Consider the following 21554-nt stretch of genomic DNA (forward strand, 5'->3'; position numbering starts at 1 on the left):
TTATCAGTTCTCTGTTTCAAAATGGATGCGAGCCAAACTAAACTAATTAAAGTCTCTGCCAGAAGATAACGGACTTTAAACATAAATCTTTCTTACGGTAAATACAAGAAGAATCGAACGGGAGCAAAGCCCTTCTTCCCAAAGTCTCTACAAATCAGGGTTACAGAAGTCAAACCACTTTTCGAAGTGCACAGCAAAGAAACCACAATCCAGGATCAAGGAATGTTGACTTCTGCGAGCAGGGCGTGGCACCACCAGTCCTTTTATCCCTAAGGGAAGCCTCTAACGAGGCACATCTGGTTGCAATCACCTCCTCGGAGTCCTCCATTGTGCCTTAGTCGGTCAGCTCGTCTCCTACGTGCATCCTGAAAATACTCACAGAAGGGTTCTTGTTCAGCCTCTTGTCTCCTCCCCACTGCTCCAAGGCTCAGTCTCTCTTATGTCCTCCCCACTGGCCCAAGGCTCTGCCATTACCTGGGGACCAACTAGTCTCTCTGAGCCCTGCTCGGAGGCAGACCCCTGTCCAGAACCCTCCTCCTCTTCCAAACACGACTCAAAAGCTCCCTCGCTGTCAGAGTCTGATAACAGCTCCCGAGGCTCTAGCCGAGTCACAACAGCCAACCATGGCCTCCTGGGCCAATAGGGGGCAATCAGTACCACCTCCACCCCCTCCCAAATAATTTTTGGATGAATGCCTCCTCCTTTCCTATTTAGATGGCTTGGGAGGCTTGTGACACCCCCCCCCTTGCTTCCAGCTCTGCCGTGGGGGAGAGGTGCTTCTTTTTGTCTCTGCCTTTCCTCCCCCCTCCTTCTCTGGGCCGCCTGAGGGGTGGTCACTAACCTGGTGGGACTGCCGGCTGTTGTTGCCAGTACCTGTGTCCTGCCAGTCTCCTGTTGCCTCTGGGCGCCGCCATCTTGGAACACGTGGTCCCTTTTGGCTTCAAGATGGCGCCTGTGCCAGGAGATGAAGGCGCCCCTTTTGAATCTTCTGGCTGGGCGGCTTTGCTCCGAAGAGCTGCCGTGCGCCTCCACTGCCGTTTTCTTCGCTTCCCATGCCGCTGGAGTCCTTGCTCTGCCCATGAGCCCCCTCCAATGAGGTGGGTCATGTACCAATGGAGCGGGCGCTCCACAGCGTTTGCAAGGCTCTCTTCCAGGGGGCGGGGGGCTCCGCGCCACCCTCGCCTGTCCCTTCTCTCGATCCGCAGCTCTTGGGGAAGTCTCCGGTGCCGCTGGCATCCTTGCAGCAGGGCTTGCTTGCCAGAGGCTTCTGCCCTCCGTCTCCTGCAAATTCCTTTCTGAGTGTTGCTTGTCTCATTCACAAGCCTGGGTGGCGGGCCGCCCCCTGGGGGGCTTTTGGCCGATCCTTACAGTCCAGGGAGTTGCCAGCTCGCCTGGGATGCTGTAGGAGGGAGACACTGGAATTTTCCTTCATTCCCTTTCTTGTATATCTTCGACCTGTCGGAGTTCCAGGATGGTCAACCGTCCATGAGTGGACTGAGTCTAAAAACTGGGTGGAGCCTGGTGGACCAGGGGCTTATACCAAGAGCTCTGATGACTCAGTCCAATCAACGAGAGGATAAAGTCAACCCATCCTATCCTGGATACTCCTCCCCCTCACTATGGAGAACTGGGGCTAATCGTAAGTTGAGGACTACCTGTATTATGTAAACTGCCCAGAGACACTTAGGCAAGATTGGTAGTGCAGAAATAAGGAACAAATTCTAAAAGGGAGGAGAAACACGGATAAAGGGAGAGCTCAAGGCAAGAACAGAAACGGTTTCTTTTGTATCTAAGGAGGTTTTTTTTAGGGGGGGGTGTAGAGGAGGAGCGCACTCACCTCACGTCCTTCTTCACAGCCCTGGAAGTGTCACTTGGCAGGCTGGGCACCAGGGGAGGCAAGCTTAGGCTGCTTTAAAGGGGGGGGCGGGAATCACAGAAAACAAACAGAAAATTAGAACATAACACAGAATGAGATGACATTCATTGAATCTATATTGCAAGGAAGATTGAGCGGAATTAGAGCTTTCCCGGCCTCTGTGCTAGCACAGGGGTTTTCAAATTTGACCACTTTAAGACGTTGGGGCATTCTGGGAATTGAAGTCCACAAGTCTTAAAAGTGGCCAAATTTGGAGACCGCTGGTCTAAGAAGTAGTTGCGCTGGAGGTAAAAACGGACACCTGAACTGGGTAGGAGGAAGCTCCCCTTGGCAGCAGCTCGTCTCCCAATGGCTTCCTAGACAAGGGAAAACTTATCCCAGCCACCACCCAGCCCTCCGTTGGGCTGCCATCCTCCCTCCCACTCTGCCAGCACCTCTGAAATGGGTAGGAAAGGCCAGCCTCAAGAAGGGCATTCCTAACAGGCGCTGGACTGAAGCAAGAGCTTCAACCAATGCAAATTCATGGGTTGAGCACAAAGGGCAAGGAATTCTGCATGAACACTGGAGAGATTGACTGAGTTCTCAGCTTCCAAGAGGCCTTCAGATGGACCAAGAGCAAGTCCACTTGCAGGCCGCAAGCGGTGAACGTTTGGCTGGGCCGGGGGGGGGGGCTGATGAGCAATGTGGGGGAAACGCTTCTTGCCTCCCAGCTCTGAGCCTTGGGGCCAAGGGCTCCTCCCTTTCATCAAAGCTTCGGCTGGAACTACTGCAGGGCTTTGTGGAAAGGCCATTCCGAAGCCATCTTTGCTTTTGCAAAAACAGAAGGTTGATTCTACGTGAGAGAGGATTATAAGGCGGAAAATCCACCTTGACCCAAGACTGAAGTCTCACGCAGGGCCAGGAGGCTGAAACTTAGGAAGAACGCTTGCAGGAATTGGAAGGCCTGGTCTAGTGGAAAGATGGGTGTGGGCACCTTCCTGGAAACATCAGGGCATGGCTCAGTTTGCTAAAAAGTTGGGATGCTGGCATAGATGCCGCGCACCTTTTCTCCCAGCAAATTGAGATGTGTGTGTGTGTGTGTGTGTGTTAATGAGCCGATTTTACTGCCCTTTGAGTTGACATGATAGCAGTGTTCCAATCTTTGAGGGGCTGCCACAAAGAAGAGGGTGTCAAATTATTCTCCAAAGCACCTGAAGGCAGGACAAGCAATGGATGGAAACTAATCAAGGAGAGAAGCAACCTGGAATTAAGGAGAAACTTCCTAACAGGGAGGACAATTAACCAGTGGAACAGCTGGCCTTCAGAAGTTGTGGGTGCTCCATCACTGGAGGTTTTTAAGAAGCGATTGTATAACCATTTGTCTGAAATGGTCTAGGGTCTCCTGCTTGAGCAGGGGGTTGGACTAGAAGACTTCCAAGTCAACAAGCAGATGAGGAGGCAACACCTGGGCATTTACAACCATTATAGGCAGACAAGAGGACTGTCATTCAACTGCCAGGACCAGGTGCTCCAGGAAGCAGCCCATTGTGGTAAAATTCTGGACCCAGATTGCTGGAGGCAAGAAGCTGACTTGTAAGCTGCTTAGAGGGCTGTAAAGCACTGGGAAGCGGAATAAGGGCTACTGCTATTCTGCCTGGGCTTAAAGTTCAGTTCTAAGAGCAGAGCCTGGTTTGGAGTTTGCCAGGGATCACGAAAACAAGCACCACACTAAGACAGCACCTAATCCCAACAAGGATAAGAACTTTTGGAGGGAAATGGAGGCTGGATGTCCCTTTGCAAAGTTTAAGACTTTGATCTGTTGTAAGGGCTAAGTACCAGACATTGATTTATGTGGCTACATCTACTTGTAAATCCTAGCCGTATGGAGTTAACGCTGCCAACCAAAAGCTTATGGAAGATGTGTGCTGCAATAAAGTACATACTTTATTGTATGTACATACATTGTGTACATACTTCTCTGTTGCGGACAACAAACAGCCCTCATAGTGGCTGCGAGGGAGAGAAGCAGAGTCAGTGGGGTCCCCCTGAAGAAGCAGATTTACCCAAGACCCCTAAGGAAGGAGCTGGGAGGCCTCCCACCCAAGAGACAGACAGACAGACAGTCTGATTCCCAGGAGGAGGACAGGGCTTTACCTGGTTCGGTGGCTCAGGCCGGCTGTTGCAGGGATGGCTGCTTGTCCCTTCCTGGGACTGGAATGCAGAGGAGTGGATTCGGAGAGATGGGTGGACAGTCCATGCTGGCGCCAGATGGACAGAGCGCTGCCCAGCAAAGAGGGCCAGGAAGAGAAGAGGTCAGCTGACACAGAAGTGCAACACTGGAACCCCTTGAAGCCTCGAGCAAATTGCAGCAGGCTCAGCCACTGGAATGCTGGACTTCGACTGCTGGGGCGTCTCCTCCTCCTTGTCCAAGCACGAAAGCAGCCGGGGGAGAACAAGGCTAAGGCTGTAGGGAGACCGGGGGTCGGGCAGTCTGGACTGCAAGCAACGGCCTCTCCCTCCTTGGGGACCGACATGGAACTGGGCTCAGCGTCTGTCTGGATTGGCGTGATATCTGAGCAGCTCTGAGGCAGAAGGAAAGAGGGGCTCCACGTAGAGGGCTGCTGAGGCTGTGGACTCTCCAGGGCCAATCTGGAGATGAGGCTCGGGGACCCAGTCTTGGGGAGCTTCACAGTGGGGCCAACACCCACTTGGTGATAGAAAGACACCGGGAAAACCGGAGTGCTGCACCCGCAAGGACTGTCGTTGCTCAGCTCAAAGAAGCAGAGGATGGTCGACTCGACGGAATAAATGGGCAGAGGCTGGGAGCCCCCCATCTTGAAGCAGCAGCTGCTGAGCCTCGGAGGAGAGCTCAACTTTAAACTGACGGAGAAGATTTCCAGCAGCCTCCTCCTCCTCCTAAGCGGGCCCCCCTTGGCAGCTGAAGGAAGCAGCACCCTGCGAGGTGGGAAGGGCAGGCATGGAGGGGGCAGCAATTTCTCAGCTAACCAGGAGAGCCTCGTCAACAAGGCGGCATCTTTGGGCTGCCCGGTGAGCCAGGAGGTGGCCAGCGAGCTGCTCCGGTGGCCTTGCTGCTTTGCTGGGGGGTCCCAAAGAATGGCTTCTGGGGCTGCCGATTGTGCAGAATAAACAAGCTCCCCCTTTTCCCCAGGGACTGTCTCAGGGGGGGCCTTGGATGCCAGAGGTTTCGGTGCCCTTAGCCGGCGTGGCATGCCAGCTTTTATGTAGGCTGTTCTGGACACTTTCCCCAATGCTGGAAAAGGTCTTTGCAGGCACAAAGACCCAAAGATGACGGTGCCTCTGCTCTGATCGCAGCCAACAGCTCGAGCGAAGCTGCCGAAAGCTCCCATGGAGTTAGGCCAGCGGTTGGCCTGCCACCTATGATTTCGGAAGTGAAGATTCAGGCTTGCTGTCTCTCCACACCTCTGGCCCCTTTTTTGCCTTTTTGATTCGCTTCGCATGTGGAAAGGGGGCTCCTGCTGCCGCCTCTTTTGTCCTAGAGAAGCCTTCTCATCAGAGACGTTGCCTGGAAGCTGTCCAATGGCAAGCCTTCTTCCCACTTGGGACTTTGCTTTTGGGGGAGGCAACTGAGCCCCTGCTTCAGAATCTCCCCTCCCGATACGCTCGTCCAGTCCTTTCTCTGGGCCTCCTGCCAGCTCCTGGCCGCTCTCTACTCTCAGCAAAAGTCCTCCTTTAACACTGGGCCATGTGGGGAAGCTTGCTAACCTCCCGTCTTTGGGGCCAGAAGGTGAGGACACTGAGCTGCCGAGGGTTTCTGCCGATTTCCTTGAGACAGAGAAAAGTTTAGCCTGCAGCGCACAATTCGGGCTCTCTACATGCCACCAGGTAACCAACGTCTCTGGGGAATCTTTGGCTTTTATGGAATCAGATTCTGAAATGTCTTCAGGTGAGCCAAGGGGGAGTCCTGGGGGTATCGCAGCCTTGACTGAAAATGTGGCCTTCCCATCCCTGAAAGGAAGCACTGAATTTTCCAGGAGGGTTTCTGAAGACTGTTCAGTGTCAGAAAGAAGGTGAACTGGAAATCCTTCCACCATCTCAGCTGTCTGGCCGGCCTCACTTGGGTCAGCTCCCAAATCCTCTTTTGCCTCCCAGGACTGCTCTAAAGGATACAGGGATACAATCGCTTCTGCTCTGGGACCCTTGAAGGGCTGGCATGTCCTCCTGCTAGTTAGAGGGAAGGCTGCAGCCACATCTCGTCTAAGGGAGCTGCTCACTCTTTCGCTTTCCAAACCAAAGGGCCGGCTGCAGCCATCAGCTCCTCTTTCAAGCAGAGCAAGGGGAGAGCCGTGAGTTTTCAAAGAAGGGAAGGTTAACGCTGCCTCCTCTTTTGGAAAGAAGCACATTTTTTTATTCTGGGAGCCTAAGCCTGCAGATATCAAACTAGATGTTTTCCTTTTTCTGTACGATTTTAAAAGTAGTCCTTTCATTCTTTCCTGGCCTTTAATTTTGGCAAAAGCTGTTTGAAAAGGAGATGAAGCCAATTTACTGGCAGACAATAATCCATATTTAAAATTGAACTTCTCCGATGGACTTTTGTGGACTGATTCAGAGGCAGAATGGAGATCATTGGTCTTTGACTGAGGAGCCCGATTCTTCGCAAAATCATTCCGGTTCAGTGATTCAGAAGTAGACTCCGGGCATCCACATAGTGTCCTGGGACTTTGTGATTTTAAAAAATCTTCATTCAGCAGGTTGCCAGTAAATTCAGACCCCTTATTATTATTGGATGATTCAATGATGATTTCTGGAAATGGACCTTGATGATATTCTGTTAAAAGTGCAGCGGCTGGTGGAGTTACCTTCAGCTCCATCTTTGAATGCAATGATTCATTTTTACTACACTGGACATATTTTATAGCCGAACTAATCACAGTTTGCAAATCATGATGATTTAGTTTATTGTAGAAAATTAAGGAAGGCTGCTGGCATCCTAGAAACTCTGTCTTTGGTGAATCGTTTTTCTGTTCAAATAAGGTGCAACTATCAAGGAAATAACACGGATAAAGAAATATTTTCATCTGATAAATGGGTTCCCTCTGCCGAACTGAATGTTTAGTACATAAAGAGTCTTTTTTATTTAAATAAGAGAGATTCCATGCTGGGGAAGAGGGGTGAATCCGATATTGTTCTTGTTCTTCTAGGCACTGACCTTTTCTAAAAGTGGCTCTACAAAGAAGGAAAGTTCTGCTCAAGTCTCCATCAAATGCAAGCTTAAGAAACAGCCTAGTATTGTTATGTCCTGTTGCCTTTTCTATTGTTTTCATTCCACCAGCCCCAGCGCTAAGTAAAGCTTTGTGGACTTCTCTTTCACGGGGAAGGAAAATATGACTCTTCCTCTCCAGAATACTTTCTGAACCATCGAAAACATCTCCTCCATTAACACACCAGTTTTCAGCTTCTGCCTTTGACAGATTAGAGCAAGGAACCTCCAGAGGATGAGCTGAGTCCAAGGGGCTTCCCGCCCTCTCCAAGCCCACCCAGTTATTACTGCAGGGAGAGCAACTGAAAAATTTCTGTAGGGAAAAGTATTTCATGCTGGACTCCAAAAGGGCCGGGCTTATTCCCAAGCTGAAAGAGATTTTGAGGGCTGCCTCTCTACTGCCTTTTTGTAGATTCTTGCAATCGAAGAAGAGATTTCTTGCCAGGGCGTAGATCTCCTCTGGAGCAGAAGAAAGATCATTCACGGTCTGGTCACTCAAGCGGAGGGCTTTTCTCCAGAAGGGCTCCATGGCAACCTCCCCATTCCCTGCCCCTCTCAGCACCCATCTGACCATCTCCCAGGCCCCTTCCTTCATTGCCGCCTGGAGTCTGCCACTCGCTTGACCTGGAGCAGATGCTTTCTTGTGATGAGGACAGGCCCTGGCCTTTCCCATCACAATGACTTCCTCTGGAGACAGGCTGCCCAGGGGCCCTCCGGGACCTACACTTGGGCCAGCCTTCTGGGCAAATGGAGGTGGGCCAGGGGGTTGAGCGACTTTAAGGCTTTTTCCATCAGCAAGCAGGCTGACCTCCGTGAGGCAGAAAGAACTGCTGGCACACCAAGGCAGAGCAAAGTCACAGAGCAGGAGGGCTGTCCTCAGATTGTCCTTAGGCTCCACTCGGAGGGGCAAGCCATTTCGCCCCAAGTCCAGCTGAGGAGCCAAGCAGCTGGGAAACGCAGAAACAGACTTTAGACGGCAACTGTTCTGGAAGAACCCAAAGTTCTTTCTTTTCAGCAAAAGAGCTCCATTTCCTTTCCCCAAAGTGATACATTTTTCATGGCAGAGAGAATCTTGGATGCCGCTGGGCTCTAAAGAGCTCATTCTCAGCTCATCCTCAAAGGCTGCCTGGGCAACATCACAAAGGGGGGAGCAGCCAATTTCAGAATGCCGGTCTCTTGGCACGGTTAGCTGTCCAGCTGGACTTGGAAATCTGCAGTGTTCCAAAGGAAAATGTTCTCCACCCCCTTTGCAGCAGCTGTGCACAGCAGGCCCTTTCTGGATTTCAACTATTCCTTTATGCACAGGGCTAGAAGGAAAATCCACACTGTTGTCCCCCTTGTGCTCGTTGTTGGACAGCTCTCCCCGAGGGCTCCCTGCCTGCAATGGAGCCTCAGCTGTCTGCAGCTCAGAGGCTGCTCCCAGATCTTCCATTCTTCCACTGCCCGGATTGCTCTTTAAGCTCCCCACTTGCACTTCATAGGCCGCCTCAGAGTCATCCATGCGCTCCCCCCAAGGTGTGCTGCCTTGCAAGGTCTGACCTGTGGTTTCAAGCCTCGTGCCTGGTGGGCAAACATCCAAAGGCAGACCAAGGCGGTGTTTACTGGGTGTGCCAAATGTTCTTTGCTGAACTGATGGACGACTGTTAAAAACGGCATTTATTTCTTGGCCTGGATTCCGACACTTCTCTTCCGCAGCCTGCCTGGCACAGGGTGAGAGTTCTTCTTCTTCTGACGAGTCAGGACAGAGAGGTTCTTGAGAGCCTAAGCTGTCATTTCCTGAAACTGCAACTCCACCTGAGCACGCACCTGTCCTCGCTTGGGCCCTGGGCTCTCCCGTGTTACAATACAGCCCAGTCCCATCAGCCTTCATACCTGCCGCTTCTTTCGGGAGCCTGGATGGCTTTTCAGACACCACTTGCACTTTTGCTGGGCTATCTTCTAGAAACACAAAAACAAAAGGAAAACAGGACTAAGGTGGGACCATCCTCTTTTAAAACAATCCTAATCCATATTGTCCTCACACTGCCCATATTACAGCAGAGGCTCCTGTGCCTAATGCTCTGCCTCTCTGCGGTGCCCGTCCTCACACCTCTCAAAGGAAGTATGTCCTCAGCTGCCCCCCCCCCCCCCGATTTTTCAGAAAAATCCCCCTTGGGAATCCTTCCTAAACACCCACAAACGTAAGGACTCAGTGTCTTCATCCACTCAGCAGGTGCCCTGGAGGCAAAACCCGGAAAAAGGCCACACTTGATATGCAGGAGAAAGGAAGCTTCATTTTCTGTCACTACCTGCCTGGTTTCCACACAGAGGATTATGTGAAGGAGCAGCCGGGGGAGGGGAGGGGAGCTCCGGTTCATGACAGCCACATATGCTTCTGCACAGCGAGGTCCCCACACACAAGGCTTGTGATCAGCAGGACACCCGCTGCTCTGTGGACATGCCAGAACTCCAAGAAGGTTCTAGAATTCAGCAGGCGCTACTGTGGAGTTTATGATGAAAGCCAGAGGAAGCGCTTCAGGTGTCCCTGATTCCTGGCAGGAATCAATGGAGGGACTCAGAACTCATCCTGGCCAAAGACGAAGAGGAGCCTGGGAGCATCTTTTTCACTCCAAAGGAGGCTTTTCTCTGAGGCTTCATCTTTTAACTTTTCCTTTTGTTTTATTGTAATTATTTGGATTGTTTGGAGTTGTCTAGTTGAGAGTTGGGCAGAGTACCAGTTAATAAATTAGTATTATTGATTTTTCATTAATATATGGTAAAGGTAAAGGTTCCCCTCGCACATATGTGTTTGTCGTTCCCGACTCTAGGGGGGGCGGTGCTCATCTCCGTTTCAAAGCTGAACAGCCAGCACTGTCCGAAGATGTCTCTGTGGTCATGTGGCTGACATGATTCAATGCCAAAGGCTCACGGAACGCAGTTCCCTTCCCACCAAAGGTGGTTCCTAGTTTTCTACTTGCATTTTAAAATGTGCTTTTGAACTGCTAGGTTGGCCGAAACTGGGACAAGTCACGGGAGCTCCCTCCATTATGCTGCACTAGGGATTCGAACCGCTGAACTGCCAACCTTTTGATCAACAAGTTTAGCATCCTAGCCTGAGCCACCACGTCCCATAATGCATGATACACATTAAAAAAAAAAAAAAACAATCCTAGGAGGGAACTAACCTCTGCTGCTCAACTAGAGAAATTCATGAATGGGGACTTCCGGGGCGGGACTTTGCCGTTGGCGGCGGCTTAATTGAGCTGCCCCCAGATTTCTGGCTCGTTATCTACTTAAACACCCGTAGATATCTCTTTCTTCAGACAAGAAGATAGCAGAGAGAGACCCAGCCGGTAAGAACTTTCTTTGAAGTTTGCAGCTTTTTTTTTGCTGCGAACAGAAGGGGGGAGTTAACCAAAGCTGAGTCATACCTCCGGCCAAAAATCTCGGCTGTTTTTACAGCACAAGGCAAAGAAACCCCTCTTAGGACAATTTTTGAAACTATTTTATCTGAAACTAATACAAGCAGAGCCCGTACCTGAGAACTTTATTTGTTATTCCTAAGAAAAATCCTAGCTTCGGTGTTATAAAGGCTTCCTTTGTGCAACTGTTTTCAAAATGGCGATTCTGCAGCTTTCGCATTTGCAATAATGGTATATCCCTAGTTCCTTGGCAAGGAATCAAAGGAATAGCCTCTCACGAATTAATCAGCTCTACTTCTCTGAAGATTCTTTTCTTATCAACCTCTAAAAGTTTTCAAAGACTCTTTGCTAACATAGAGACATTCCAAACAGAGGTTTTTTTTTTTTTTTTTCTGAACTGTTTTGGTGTAATGCCAGTCTTTTGAAACCTTCCGTAAACTCTCTGCAAAAAGGAGGAACTTTTCCTTTCCTTTTTTTTTTTTTGTAAGTTGCACAGTGGGCCAGCAAAATTTGATTAAGTGCTTAAAGCAAAGACATAATGGCATCAAAATTAAATCCAGCGAAATTACCTCCAAGAGCTACGTCCCCCATACCTGGCACAAATTCGCAGCCCCCACCCTCTATGCCCCCTAGTGAAGAAGTACCAACGAAAGAATTCTTTTTGGAAATGTTTAGAGAATCTAGAGAACAGAATTTAGAAACTTTCAGAGAATTCAGAGATGAAATAAGGAATGAGATAAAAGTCTTATATGATAAGTTTGATACTAAGATCACCAAAATGAATGATGATATGATGGGAATTGTAAATGTACTGACAGAATATGTTTCCGGAATGGAAGAGAACTTAGAGGTTCTTAATGAAGCTAAAACTAACTTGACATCTAAAACTGAAGTGGTGGAACAAAAAGTTGAAAATGCTGAAAAACAAATTATTATGATACACTATAAACAGATGGAGCTTGCATTAAGAGTTAGGGGGCTGCGTGAAGAGAAACAGGAGAATTTAAAGCAGATGTTTTCAGAGGCTTTTGACTGTCTGGTGGGAAGACCGGGATCCAATTTTGATTGGCAGATCGACAAAATTTATCGCGTTAATTCTTGGGCGGCAAAACAGAAGCAACTCCCTCGAGATGTGGTAATATACTTTGTTACAAGAGAGTTCAGAAACATGATACTACAAGAGTCCTATAATACCAGGCTTCAACTTGGCGGACAGGATTTGATTGTCTTGAAAGAAATACCACCTCAAATGTTAAGAGCCAGGAGAGATTATGCTTTTTTGGTGGAAGAGCTCAGAAAGCGTCAGATACAGTATAGATGGGACGTCCCATTTGGTATCATAGTTACATTTGACAAGCAAAGATATCGTCTCAACTCTGTATGGAAAGCTCGAGATTTCTATCATAAGATCCTGAAGGTGGGACACCCTGAATCATCTGGATATGGAGAGAGACCACGAGAAGGACAAGATAAACAGCAAACCACACAACTACCAGACAAAACGTACCATCTTCCCCTCCCGGAAGGGCAAGGGGTCAAGGAACAAAGACCTAACCGTACGACTACCAGACAAATGGAAAAACAAGCTACAACGCAACAATCTCAACAACCATCGGCCATTGATCAAGGAGTCACAGCAACAAGTTCAGAAGTCGTGGGAGGAGCCAGACCAAAGGTTAGACAGGCCATGCGGGAGGCTCTAAAAAAACTTCAGGCAACCAAAAATGACAACTAAGATTTTGACATGGAATGTGAACGGACTGAACTCTCCACAGAAGAGAAAGAAAATATTTCATTATCTCAAACAGTTTAAGAATGATATAATTTGTTTGCAAGAAACTCATATCAAATCAACTGATCAAAAATACTTGTTTAATTCCAAACTTGGTCAACATTTTGTGACCTCTGCTATGGAAAAGAAAAATGGCATAGTTGTATACTTAAGAAAAGACATTAAAGCCGAGCTAATTGAAGCAGATCCCTTTGGAAGATATATCGCACTAGACCTAATCTTAGAAGGGAAAAAGACATTACTTTTGGGAATTTATGCTCCTAATCAACAGCAAGATGGATTTTATAGAAATCTCCATGCTAAATTAGTACAGTGGGACTTTAAGTCTTGTATACTACTGGGTGACTGGAATGGGGTGATTGATACTAAAAGAGATAAGAAGACATCTCGCCCGAACACTAAAATCCGAGCTAAGTTACCCAAATCTTTTTTTGACATGATGGATGATTTCGAATTGCGAGATGTTTGGCGCGAAAGGAATGCAGAGGAATATGACTTCACCTTTTTTTCTGACAGACATCAATCTTTATCAAGGATTGATTTTATACTAATTACTAATGATTTACTTTCTAGGGTGAAGAAGACAAAGATTGCGGCGAGAGTTCTTTCGGATCATAACCCAGTTTGGATGGAACTGGGAAGGGTAGTGCAGGCAAGAAGGTCTTGGAGGTTGAATGAAAATTTATTCAGATATGAAAAGTACATTAATGATTGTAAAAAATTGTTATCTGAATACTTTGCTCTCAACATGAATAAGGGTACATCTATGGAATATGTATGGGATGCAAGCAAAGCGTATATGAGAGGAGTACTGATGAATATAAACAAAATACATAGACACAAACAAGGGCAAAAACGAAAAGAATTGGAAGAGGAAATTAAAGGGAAAGAGTTGGAATTAATGCTGAATCCAGGCGATATAAAGGCTAAGGAAGCAATCTCTATATTAAAATCCCAATTTGATATGCTGATCTCTGACCAGGTAGCCACCAGTTTATTATATGCAAAACACAATACTTTCTGCAACGCAAATAAACCCGGTAGGTGGTTGGCTAATCAGATTAGGAAAAAAAGAAAAACTCGAAATGTATCTAAATTGTGTTATAGAGGGAAGGAGGTGTTTCAACAGGAGGAGATTCAAAAGGCATTTCGGGAATTTTATACAGAACTGTACAAAGGGGACAAAATTAGGGGTTTAGACATAGATAAATACTTAGATAAAGAGAAAATCCCCTTAGTTAGAGAAGAATACAGGCAAAAGTTGAACCAACCAATAACCTCTGGGGAAATCCTGCAGGTAATTAAACAACTAAAGTTAGGGAAAGCACCAGGTACAGATGGCCTAACAGCGGTTTATTATAAAAACTTACAGTTAGAAATGGTAGAACCTCTTAGAGAATTATTTAATAAAATTCAATCGGAAGACAGAGTTTATATCATCATGGAAGACAGCGTTTATATCATTGATACCCAAAGAAGATCAAGATATTACTCAGCCAAAAAATTATAGACCTATTTCATTACTTAATGTAGATTATAAAATTTTTACTAAAATATTAGCAAATAGGTTAATGGTGGTCATTCAACAATTGATACATACCGACCAAACAGGTTTTATACAGGGGAGACAGATGAAGAGCAATGTTAGATTAATCATTAATGCTTTAGAATATTTGGGAAAGAATAATCAAATCCCTGCCGCATTCATATTTTTGGATGCTGAGAAGGCCTTTGATCGAGTTAATTGGCAATTCCTGTTGAAGATATTGCAAAAAATGCAGATAGGAGATAGTTTTTTACGGTCAATTGATGCAATATACCAACAGCAAACAGTCCAAATCATAGTCAATGGAAGCTTAACAGACTCTTTTCAAATTGAAAAAGGTACAAGACAGGGCTGTCCTTTGTCCCCACTATTGTTCATTATAACTTTGGAAGTATTGTTGAATAAAATACGGGGCTTGGATGGTTTAAAAGGGATCAAGATTAGACAGCAAGAATATAGGGTCCGTGCCTTTGCGGATGATTTGGTCATAATATTGGAACAACCGCAGGAATCCAGTATGGTTTTAATGAATACGATTAATCAATATGGCCAAGTCTCTGGCTTTAAAATAAATTTAGGAAAAACTAAAATATTAGCCATAAATATGAATACTAAACAAAAGGAAGAATTAAGAGTGATGCTAGGATGTGAGGTAGTTAAAAAAGTCAAATATCTTGGAGTTAATATTTTAACTTCAAATGGGAAATTATATAAGCATAATTATGAACCACTTTGGCATAATATACAGACGGAGATGAAAAAGTGGGAGAAACTGCACTTATCTTTGTTGGGTAGGATAGCGGCAGTGAAAATGAACATCTTACCAAAATTTTTATTTCTTTTTCAAATGTTACCAATACTTAAAAGAGATGCGAACCTTCTAGAATGGCAGAAGGGTATCAACAAATTTGTATGGGCAGGAAAGAAGCCGAGGGTAAAGATGAAAATAATGCAGGATGTACGTGAAAGAGGAGGATTGAAATTACCTAACTTAAAATTATATTATGATGCAGTGGCATTATCTGCAATTAGTGATTGGATCCATTTAACCAATGATAGAATATTGAATATCGAGGGACATGATTTGTTATATGGTTGGCATGCTTACTTGTTATTTAACAAAAAATTGGATAAGAATTTTAAAAATCATATTTTAAGAAATGCTTTATTGCGGGTCTGGAAAAAATATCAACACAGACTAAACGATAAGTTGCCCATGTGGGCAATTCCTAGACATGCAATTCAAAATATGAATATAGAACAAAAACATGATAGAACCACTTACAGACAACTTCTTACTTCAGAAAGGGGGGGTGTTACAATTAAAATCTTTAGAGGTACTTAAAGAGGAGAAGGTAGTTCAAACATGGTTTCAGTATGGCCAATTACAGGCTAGGTGGAAAATAGATCAAAAAACTGGCTTTGTTAAAGTTGAGGACAATCTGTTTAAACAAATAAGAGATCAAAGCTTAATGCATATAAAGAGGATATATAATGTACTAATACAGATGGATTCCGAAACGGAACTGATTAAGGACTGTATGATAAAATGGGCTCAGAATATTGAGGAACCAATAATGCTGGACACATGGGAAAGAATATGGGTAAGAAATGTGAAATTTACACAAGCACAAAATTTGAGAGAAAATTTTTATAAGATGTTTTATAGATGGCATTTAGATCCCAAAAAGCTCGCTTCTATGTATCCGAATGTACAACCTAAATGTTGGAGATGTGGTTCTCTTGATGCTACATATTTTCATATATGGTGGACATGTCGTAAGGTTAAGGCATTTTGGATAAAAATATGGTGGATCATGCAAAATATCTTCAAAAGAAGGATAAAATTCACCCCTCAGTTGTTTTTATTAGGTATATGTACTGATTTTACAGCGATGGAGATTAACTTGGTTCTGTATTTAATAACGGCAGCAAGACTGTTGGTGGCGCAATATTGGAAGAAGGAAGACGTGCCTACAACTCAAGAATGGACTTTGAAAGTTATAAACTTAGCCGAGATGGCAAAAATTTCAGCATATCTTAAAGAACATTCAAACGAGAGATATAAACGAGACTGGAAAAAATGGATTGATTATACACAAAGCAAATATGGGACTAAGAAACTCCAGATAGCCTATGCTTAAGATTAGCAATAAGTTAAACTGTTTAAAGTTTGGGTAACAGTAAGAAGCTGAGTTGTTTTAAGATACTTTAGACTGTGTTTGTTAAAAAGTTATACCGTGTACGGGCTCTGGGAAGTCGGGGGGAGGGAAGGGAGGTGGGGTTTTAGGGGGAGGGGGGAAATATAATATGTGTTAGATCTTAAAGTACATGATTGCACTTGTATACTGTGGCTTCTTAATGTTAGGGTAAGAATAGGACAAGCTGAACATATTGATAGACAATACAAATACACCGAAGAGAGGAGTAGAGCGAAAGAAGAAAGAGGGGTAGAGAGGGTGGGAGAGAGGATTGTAGGCAGAAGGGGAAGGAAGGGAGGGAAGGTATTGGGAGAGAGGAGTGCTAGAGGGGGAGGGGAAGTAGGTAGAGGGGAATGTCGGAAGGAAGAATGAAAGTTGGAGGGGGGTGAAAGAGGGTGTATGGTGGGTCAAGGTGGTATATTGGGTTTGTATTTTGGGGGGTATTGTTTATAAAAGCGAGGGCTGTGTTTATTATTCAATGTTATATGCCCCGGTTATGCACAGTATACATGTGATGGTATGGAATGAAATGGAAATAAACGTATTTTCACAAAAAAAAAAAAAGAAATTCATGAATGGGGACCCACCTTCTCCCCCGTTGAGGGCAATGGAAACTTTTGTAGAGGGCAGCCGTGAGGCTAGGCGAAGGGGTGTCAAACGCAGGCCACACCCACCCCAACTCCATGAAGGGGAAAATCATTGTGAAATGTCAAGTGACGGCAACATGACACCACGAGTTTGACATCCATGGGCTAGGTGAAGGGGAAAAGTTTGCTAGCAACTTGACAGTCTCAATATAACTGATGAACCATTATTATCCTTCTCGATAAAAAGAGGCCATCCACATTTTTAGATAAGGATCTTGCTAGATGCTGGCTGGGGAATTCTGGGAGTTGAAGTCCATACATTTTAAAGCTGCTGAGGTTGAGAAATACTCCATTACTTCACTTTGATGGTACTCCCTCACTAGCCCAACTGTAATATCCCTGCTTAGGTACACTAGCAATGTAGCCCAAGGGCTTAATCCACTGGCAATTAATCTTTTGCATTTATACACAATATAGGGAATGATAGGCACTGCTAAGCAAAATGCTTGTAAAACCATCCCTCAGAATAGTGAAGACAGGTACACACGTGTAGACACACATACACACACACACACACAGTTATAGAGCCCATTTGGTGTTGGGAGAGCAGGCATCAGTCCAGAAACCAGAAGACTGTCCTTCTAGTCCTGCCTTGGACACAAAGGCAGCTGGGTGACCTTGGGCCAGTCCCTTTCGGTGATGCAATGCATGGATAACCTTGAGAAAAGGAAAGGCCAGCTGCTGACCTCCAACTCTGGAAAGGCCCATCCTAATCAACCTAGCAGTTAAAAGGGATAGAGGGAAGGTTGCATTTTCAGGCTTGCAAGAATCTGTTAATGCAGCCTGACAATAAAGTAGACTTAGCTCATCCAGTCACATTTCCTATCTGGTTTACTCAGGAAAGCCAACATTAACCTTGCAAGTCTTCTACTTCCTTCCAAAGAGAGGAATTTCAAGAATGGCTTGGGACCCCCAAGGACCTCCACTGACCGCTGAGCTTCTGGCAGCCATGTTGTGGCAGCATCAGCAGCAAGCAGATGCAGAGGACTAACTTTCAGAATGCCATCCAACAGCCAGCACAGCAACTGGGGCAGAACGTGCCTCAACCAGAGGCCCCACAAGTTCTTCTGCATGCTGGAAGTGTCGGAAGGTGGGAGTGAAATAATGGAATGCAGGGATGGCCTTGAGAAGTAGGGAGAGAAGAGGCTGCCTAGGAAACAATTGGCAAGAAAGGCAAGGCTCCCCACAGGCTTAATGGTCAGAGAAACAAAGAAAAGAAAAGAGAAAAATAGAATAGAAATAGAAACAGAAAAATACGTTATTGTCACTTTAAATGTATACTAATCAGCATACATTAAAATGAAATTTTGTTGCATTCAGCTTTCTAAAAGATAACCATTATATGCGCGCGCACACACACACACACACAGGTCTGACACAGAGAAACATCATAGTCTAGTCTGAATGTATACATATACATGGCAGGGGAGGGGGGAAGAAACCTGAGTTTTATGCCAGAGGATCAAAGCTGCTACAGAATCTAGTAATCCTACAATAGATACTTTGAAACCTCCTCCGGGAGCAGAGCAGCAGAAACAGATCCTAAAGTGTGTGTGTGGGGTCTCTAACAATGCTGAGAGTTCTATGCACATAGCGCTTATAAGCAGTATCTTGAATGACAGGAAGTGAGCGTCCTATAATAATCTCAGCTATCCTTACAACTCTCTGTAGGGGCCTTCTATGTGCTACCACCAAAGCAAACAAGGATGCAGTTTGTTAAAACACTCTCAATTGTGCCTCTGGGAAAAGGGGCCAGGACAGAAGGAGAAAGATGTGCTCCTGATCCAAAGCAGGAAATACAGACACTGGTTTGCATGCTCAATGAAGGTAATGTATGAAGGACCTGCCCTAATTCAACATATAAATGGCAAAGCGGGAAGTTTGTTTTTTCAGATTTTCAAAAATATGTTAACATGTCAATATGATAGTACATTTAGGTCATCTATTTGTGTTTCCTGTCTGGTTTACTCAGGGAGGCCCGACCAAAGGAAGCAAGAGCAAACCACTCTGGAAAAATCTTGCCAAGAAAACTACAGGAACTATTTATGTATGCATGCATGTTGTATGTACATATGTACCGGTATATACACGTGTACATATTCATATATTCATATATATATGTGTGTGTGTGTGTGTGTGTGTGTGTGTGTGTATGTATATGTATGTATGTATATGGAACGTACACATACACAGAGTGCCTCTCAGTCACAGTGAAGCGGGGAGCAGATTTTCCCCACCTCAAATGGGCCTCAGCAGCAATATTGGCGTTTGCAAACCAAAGCCACAAACAATGTATGATCGTACCTAGATTCTGCAGCAAGTCTTTTATTTCAAGGCAGGAAGGACTTGAAACGCATTCCCTCCCCTTCTGGGTCAGCTGGAACTCATTCTGAAAGGAAAGCAGGTAAGTTAATCGGCAGAACAGGGGGAAGACGAGCAGAGCTGTGGGGAAAAGTCAGAATTTCCCGAAAATCTTTCTGGGCAGAGCAACAGCCTCCCAGCCCATCCGTGTTTGGAGGCAGGCTTGCCACAGCCGGGAGCATAGAGAGGCGATGGGCGGTTTCCGGGCGCGGACTTCCGGAGGAGCCCCAGGCGAAGGCCCCGCCGGGTGAGTTGCTGAGGAAGCGGCCCGCCGTGCCTCCTGCTGCTCTTCGCGCCCGTCTCGCCCCGCCCCCAGGCGGGGGTGAAGGCGGCGGCAGGAGCCCCGGCCCGCACCCCATCTCGGAGGCCGGAATCGGCGGCCCCTCGAGTAGGAAGCGTGGGCGGCTGGGACCGGCCGCTTCCTTTAGGCCTCGCCCTACGCGGCGGCTTCTCCGCTTGCAGGGAGAGGCCTCTGCCGGGGAGAGCGAGCGAGGTTCTTGGCCGGGCGGAGGAGCGGAGAGCAGCGCCTTCCAGAGTCGGCCCTGCGCTGCCCGCGGTAGAAGCGGGGCCGCCGGTCTGTCTCCCCGCCTTTGGAGCCTGAGGCGACGATCCAGGATAAGGAGCGAGGAGGATGGACGCAGCCTCGTAGGTGGCCCCTCCGCCCCCAGATCCCAAGCCCGACCCCGGGACCGCTCTTTGCACCCCGTGGGACGCTTTGGGGGCTCCGTTTCAGCCCCGCAAAGATAAAGGCATGAGCTCGCAGGGCAGGCACAGTCTCCGTTGATGGTCGGAAAAGCCGGTCCCTTAAAGGCTGGTCTGGTCTTCAGGAGGCTCCCCAACCTGTGAAGGGGGCTGGAGGGACCTTAGAGCTCTGGATTATTTAGCCATCGCCTTAGACTTACATGCCGCTTCCCAGGGCTTTTACAGTCCCCTCTGAGCGGTTGACAGAGTCAGCCTCTTGCCCCCAACAATCTGGGTCCTCATTTTACCCACCTCAGAAGAACGGAAGGCTGAGTCAACCTTGAGCCAGTCAGGATTGAACTGCTGACAGCCGGCAATCAGCAGAAACAGCCTGAAGTGCTGCACTCTCACCACCAGGGCTCATTTACGTGATCCTCTTTCCTGCAAAGGGGCATCTTGGGGGCAAAAGCTTCCTTTTCCTTCAAAATAAGCTGTTTATCACAAAATGCTCATTGCAGCCTGGCCAAAGGAAATCAAATGTGGATTTCCAAAATGGACTGTGCTGTCCATAAACACAACATTTTAAAAGTCTGGACTGAGACCAGGCAGGGGATCTTAGACTTTGATGTATAGAGGGTTGCCTCATCCCTCTTGTCTTGGTGAGTGAGATATTTCACTTCTCACAAATCCTTTCCCTCACCTCTTGTGCCCTCATAAATAAGGGCACTTCCTTACACTGGGCCACTTAGATGCCCTGTCCTGAGATTCAGAAATCCCTGCTAAAATTATTTGGAATGTATTTGCATATTGAAATTGAACCAGCTGTACACATGTTCAGTTGAATTGTCCAATAGATCATTGTTGGACATTGAAGCTAATCTCCCCTCTAACTGTAAAACTTTTGAGTTGGTTCTAATGGGCAGCTAAAACATCACTTATGAAGTTTCCAAAAAAGTTATCAAATTTTCTGCTTGTGGAAATCGATCAGAACAAGCCATTGGATTAGAACAAAATCTAATTAGGCATATCTGTTAGAAAAAGGATTTTTCTATTGGATGCTTTGTATTTTAATTATTTCTTTAGTCTATGTCCGTACAGAAATAAACAATATATAAAGCTGTTGGCACCTGTGATTTTATTTTGTTTGCTTTGGCTTCCTCACAGCATATAATGGAAGAGGAATAGCTTCTCTTGTATTACTTGCCTTTGTTCTGCGGAAAGTAGAAAGTTGTCTAATGCCTGATTTTTGATAATCAAGAAGATCAAGAATTTGGAAATCAAGATGAGAACCAACAAAGTTTACAAGCTTGTCATACACAAGAAAGGCTTCGGAAGCAGCGGTTAGTAGCCTGATTGAGTGCAATGGGCCTTGGGTGCCCTGAAGGTGCAGGAAAACACTAATAAATCTTTTGCCCCTTGGGTGCAGAATCTTCCAAGCTGTGCAATATCTGGAGAGCAACAAGGCCTTTTAGGGCAAATTTGAAGTTCCCAGCTTAATGATAATGATAACACTTACTTGTAAATCAGTCTGGAAAAAATGCACTCTGTTCAATGGGACATAGTCCCTAATAAGGTTGCTTAAGGTGTTAAAATCATTTATGTTTATAACTGACCAACTTTATAATGTGTTCCATCATATGCAGGGAGGCTAAGACACACCTGCTTAGTTTATTCTTAGGATGAGGTTTGGATTTGAAGTGAACGCCCCTGCTCTCGGTTACAATGTTTTCTCAATTTAAAAGCTCTTGTCATGACTGCCTCTTTCCTATCTAAGCTTCATGAGCTGACAGTGTGAATTTAGCAAGGGTGGGGAGGAAGGAGAGAAAGATTG

At 46.1% G+C, this 21554-nt stretch overlaps 2 protein-coding genes across 11 annotated transcripts in view; one reads left to right on the plus strand and one right to left on the minus strand.

Annotated features, from left to right (window-relative positions):
* PRR14L (proline rich 14 like) overlaps nucleotides 1-19066 on the minus strand; it is a 40007-nt gene extending 20941 nt beyond the window's left edge. Inside the window, exons 1-3 of one of the 3 annotated variants that reach the window (XM_032229082.1) lie at nucleotides 18986-19066; nucleotides 4010-9029; nucleotides 1838-1909 (exon numbers count right to left, since the gene is read on the minus strand). In XM_032229082.1, the coding sequence (XP_032084973.1) occupies nucleotides 1838-1909; nucleotides 4010-8964 (5027 nt within the window). In that variant the 5' untranslated portion in view covers nucleotides 8965-9029; nucleotides 18986-19066. Of the gene's footprint in view, nucleotides 1-1837; nucleotides 1910-4009; nucleotides 9033-18985 lie in introns of all 3 variants that reach the window. The other 2 variants (XM_032229083.1, XM_032229081.1) reach the window with 2 other exon arrangements.
* A 141-nt stretch (nucleotides 19067-19207) lies between these two features.
* Nucleotides 19208-21554, plus strand: part of DEPDC5 (DEP domain containing 5, GATOR1 subcomplex subunit) — an 84512-nt gene continuing 82165 nt past the window's right edge. For 7 of the 8 annotated variants that reach the window (XM_032230073.1, XM_032230077.1, XM_032230076.1 and 4 more), the window contains exons 1-2: nucleotides 19208-19289; nucleotides 20888-21063. In XM_032230073.1, the coding sequence (XP_032085964.1) occupies nucleotides 21006-21063 (58 nt within the window). In that variant the 5' untranslated portion in view covers nucleotides 19208-19289; nucleotides 20888-21005. Of the gene's footprint in view, nucleotides 19290-19462; nucleotides 19688-20887; nucleotides 21064-21554 lie in introns of those variants that run through there. The other variant, XM_032230074.1, reaches the window with a different exon arrangement.

This window comes from Thamnophis elegans, chromosome 13, assembly GCF_009769535.1.
Source record: "Thamnophis elegans isolate rThaEle1 chromosome 13, rThaEle1.pri, whole genome shotgun sequence".
In the NCBI taxonomy this organism is placed as follows: domain Eukaryota; kingdom Metazoa; phylum Chordata; class Lepidosauria; order Squamata; family Colubridae; genus Thamnophis; species Thamnophis elegans.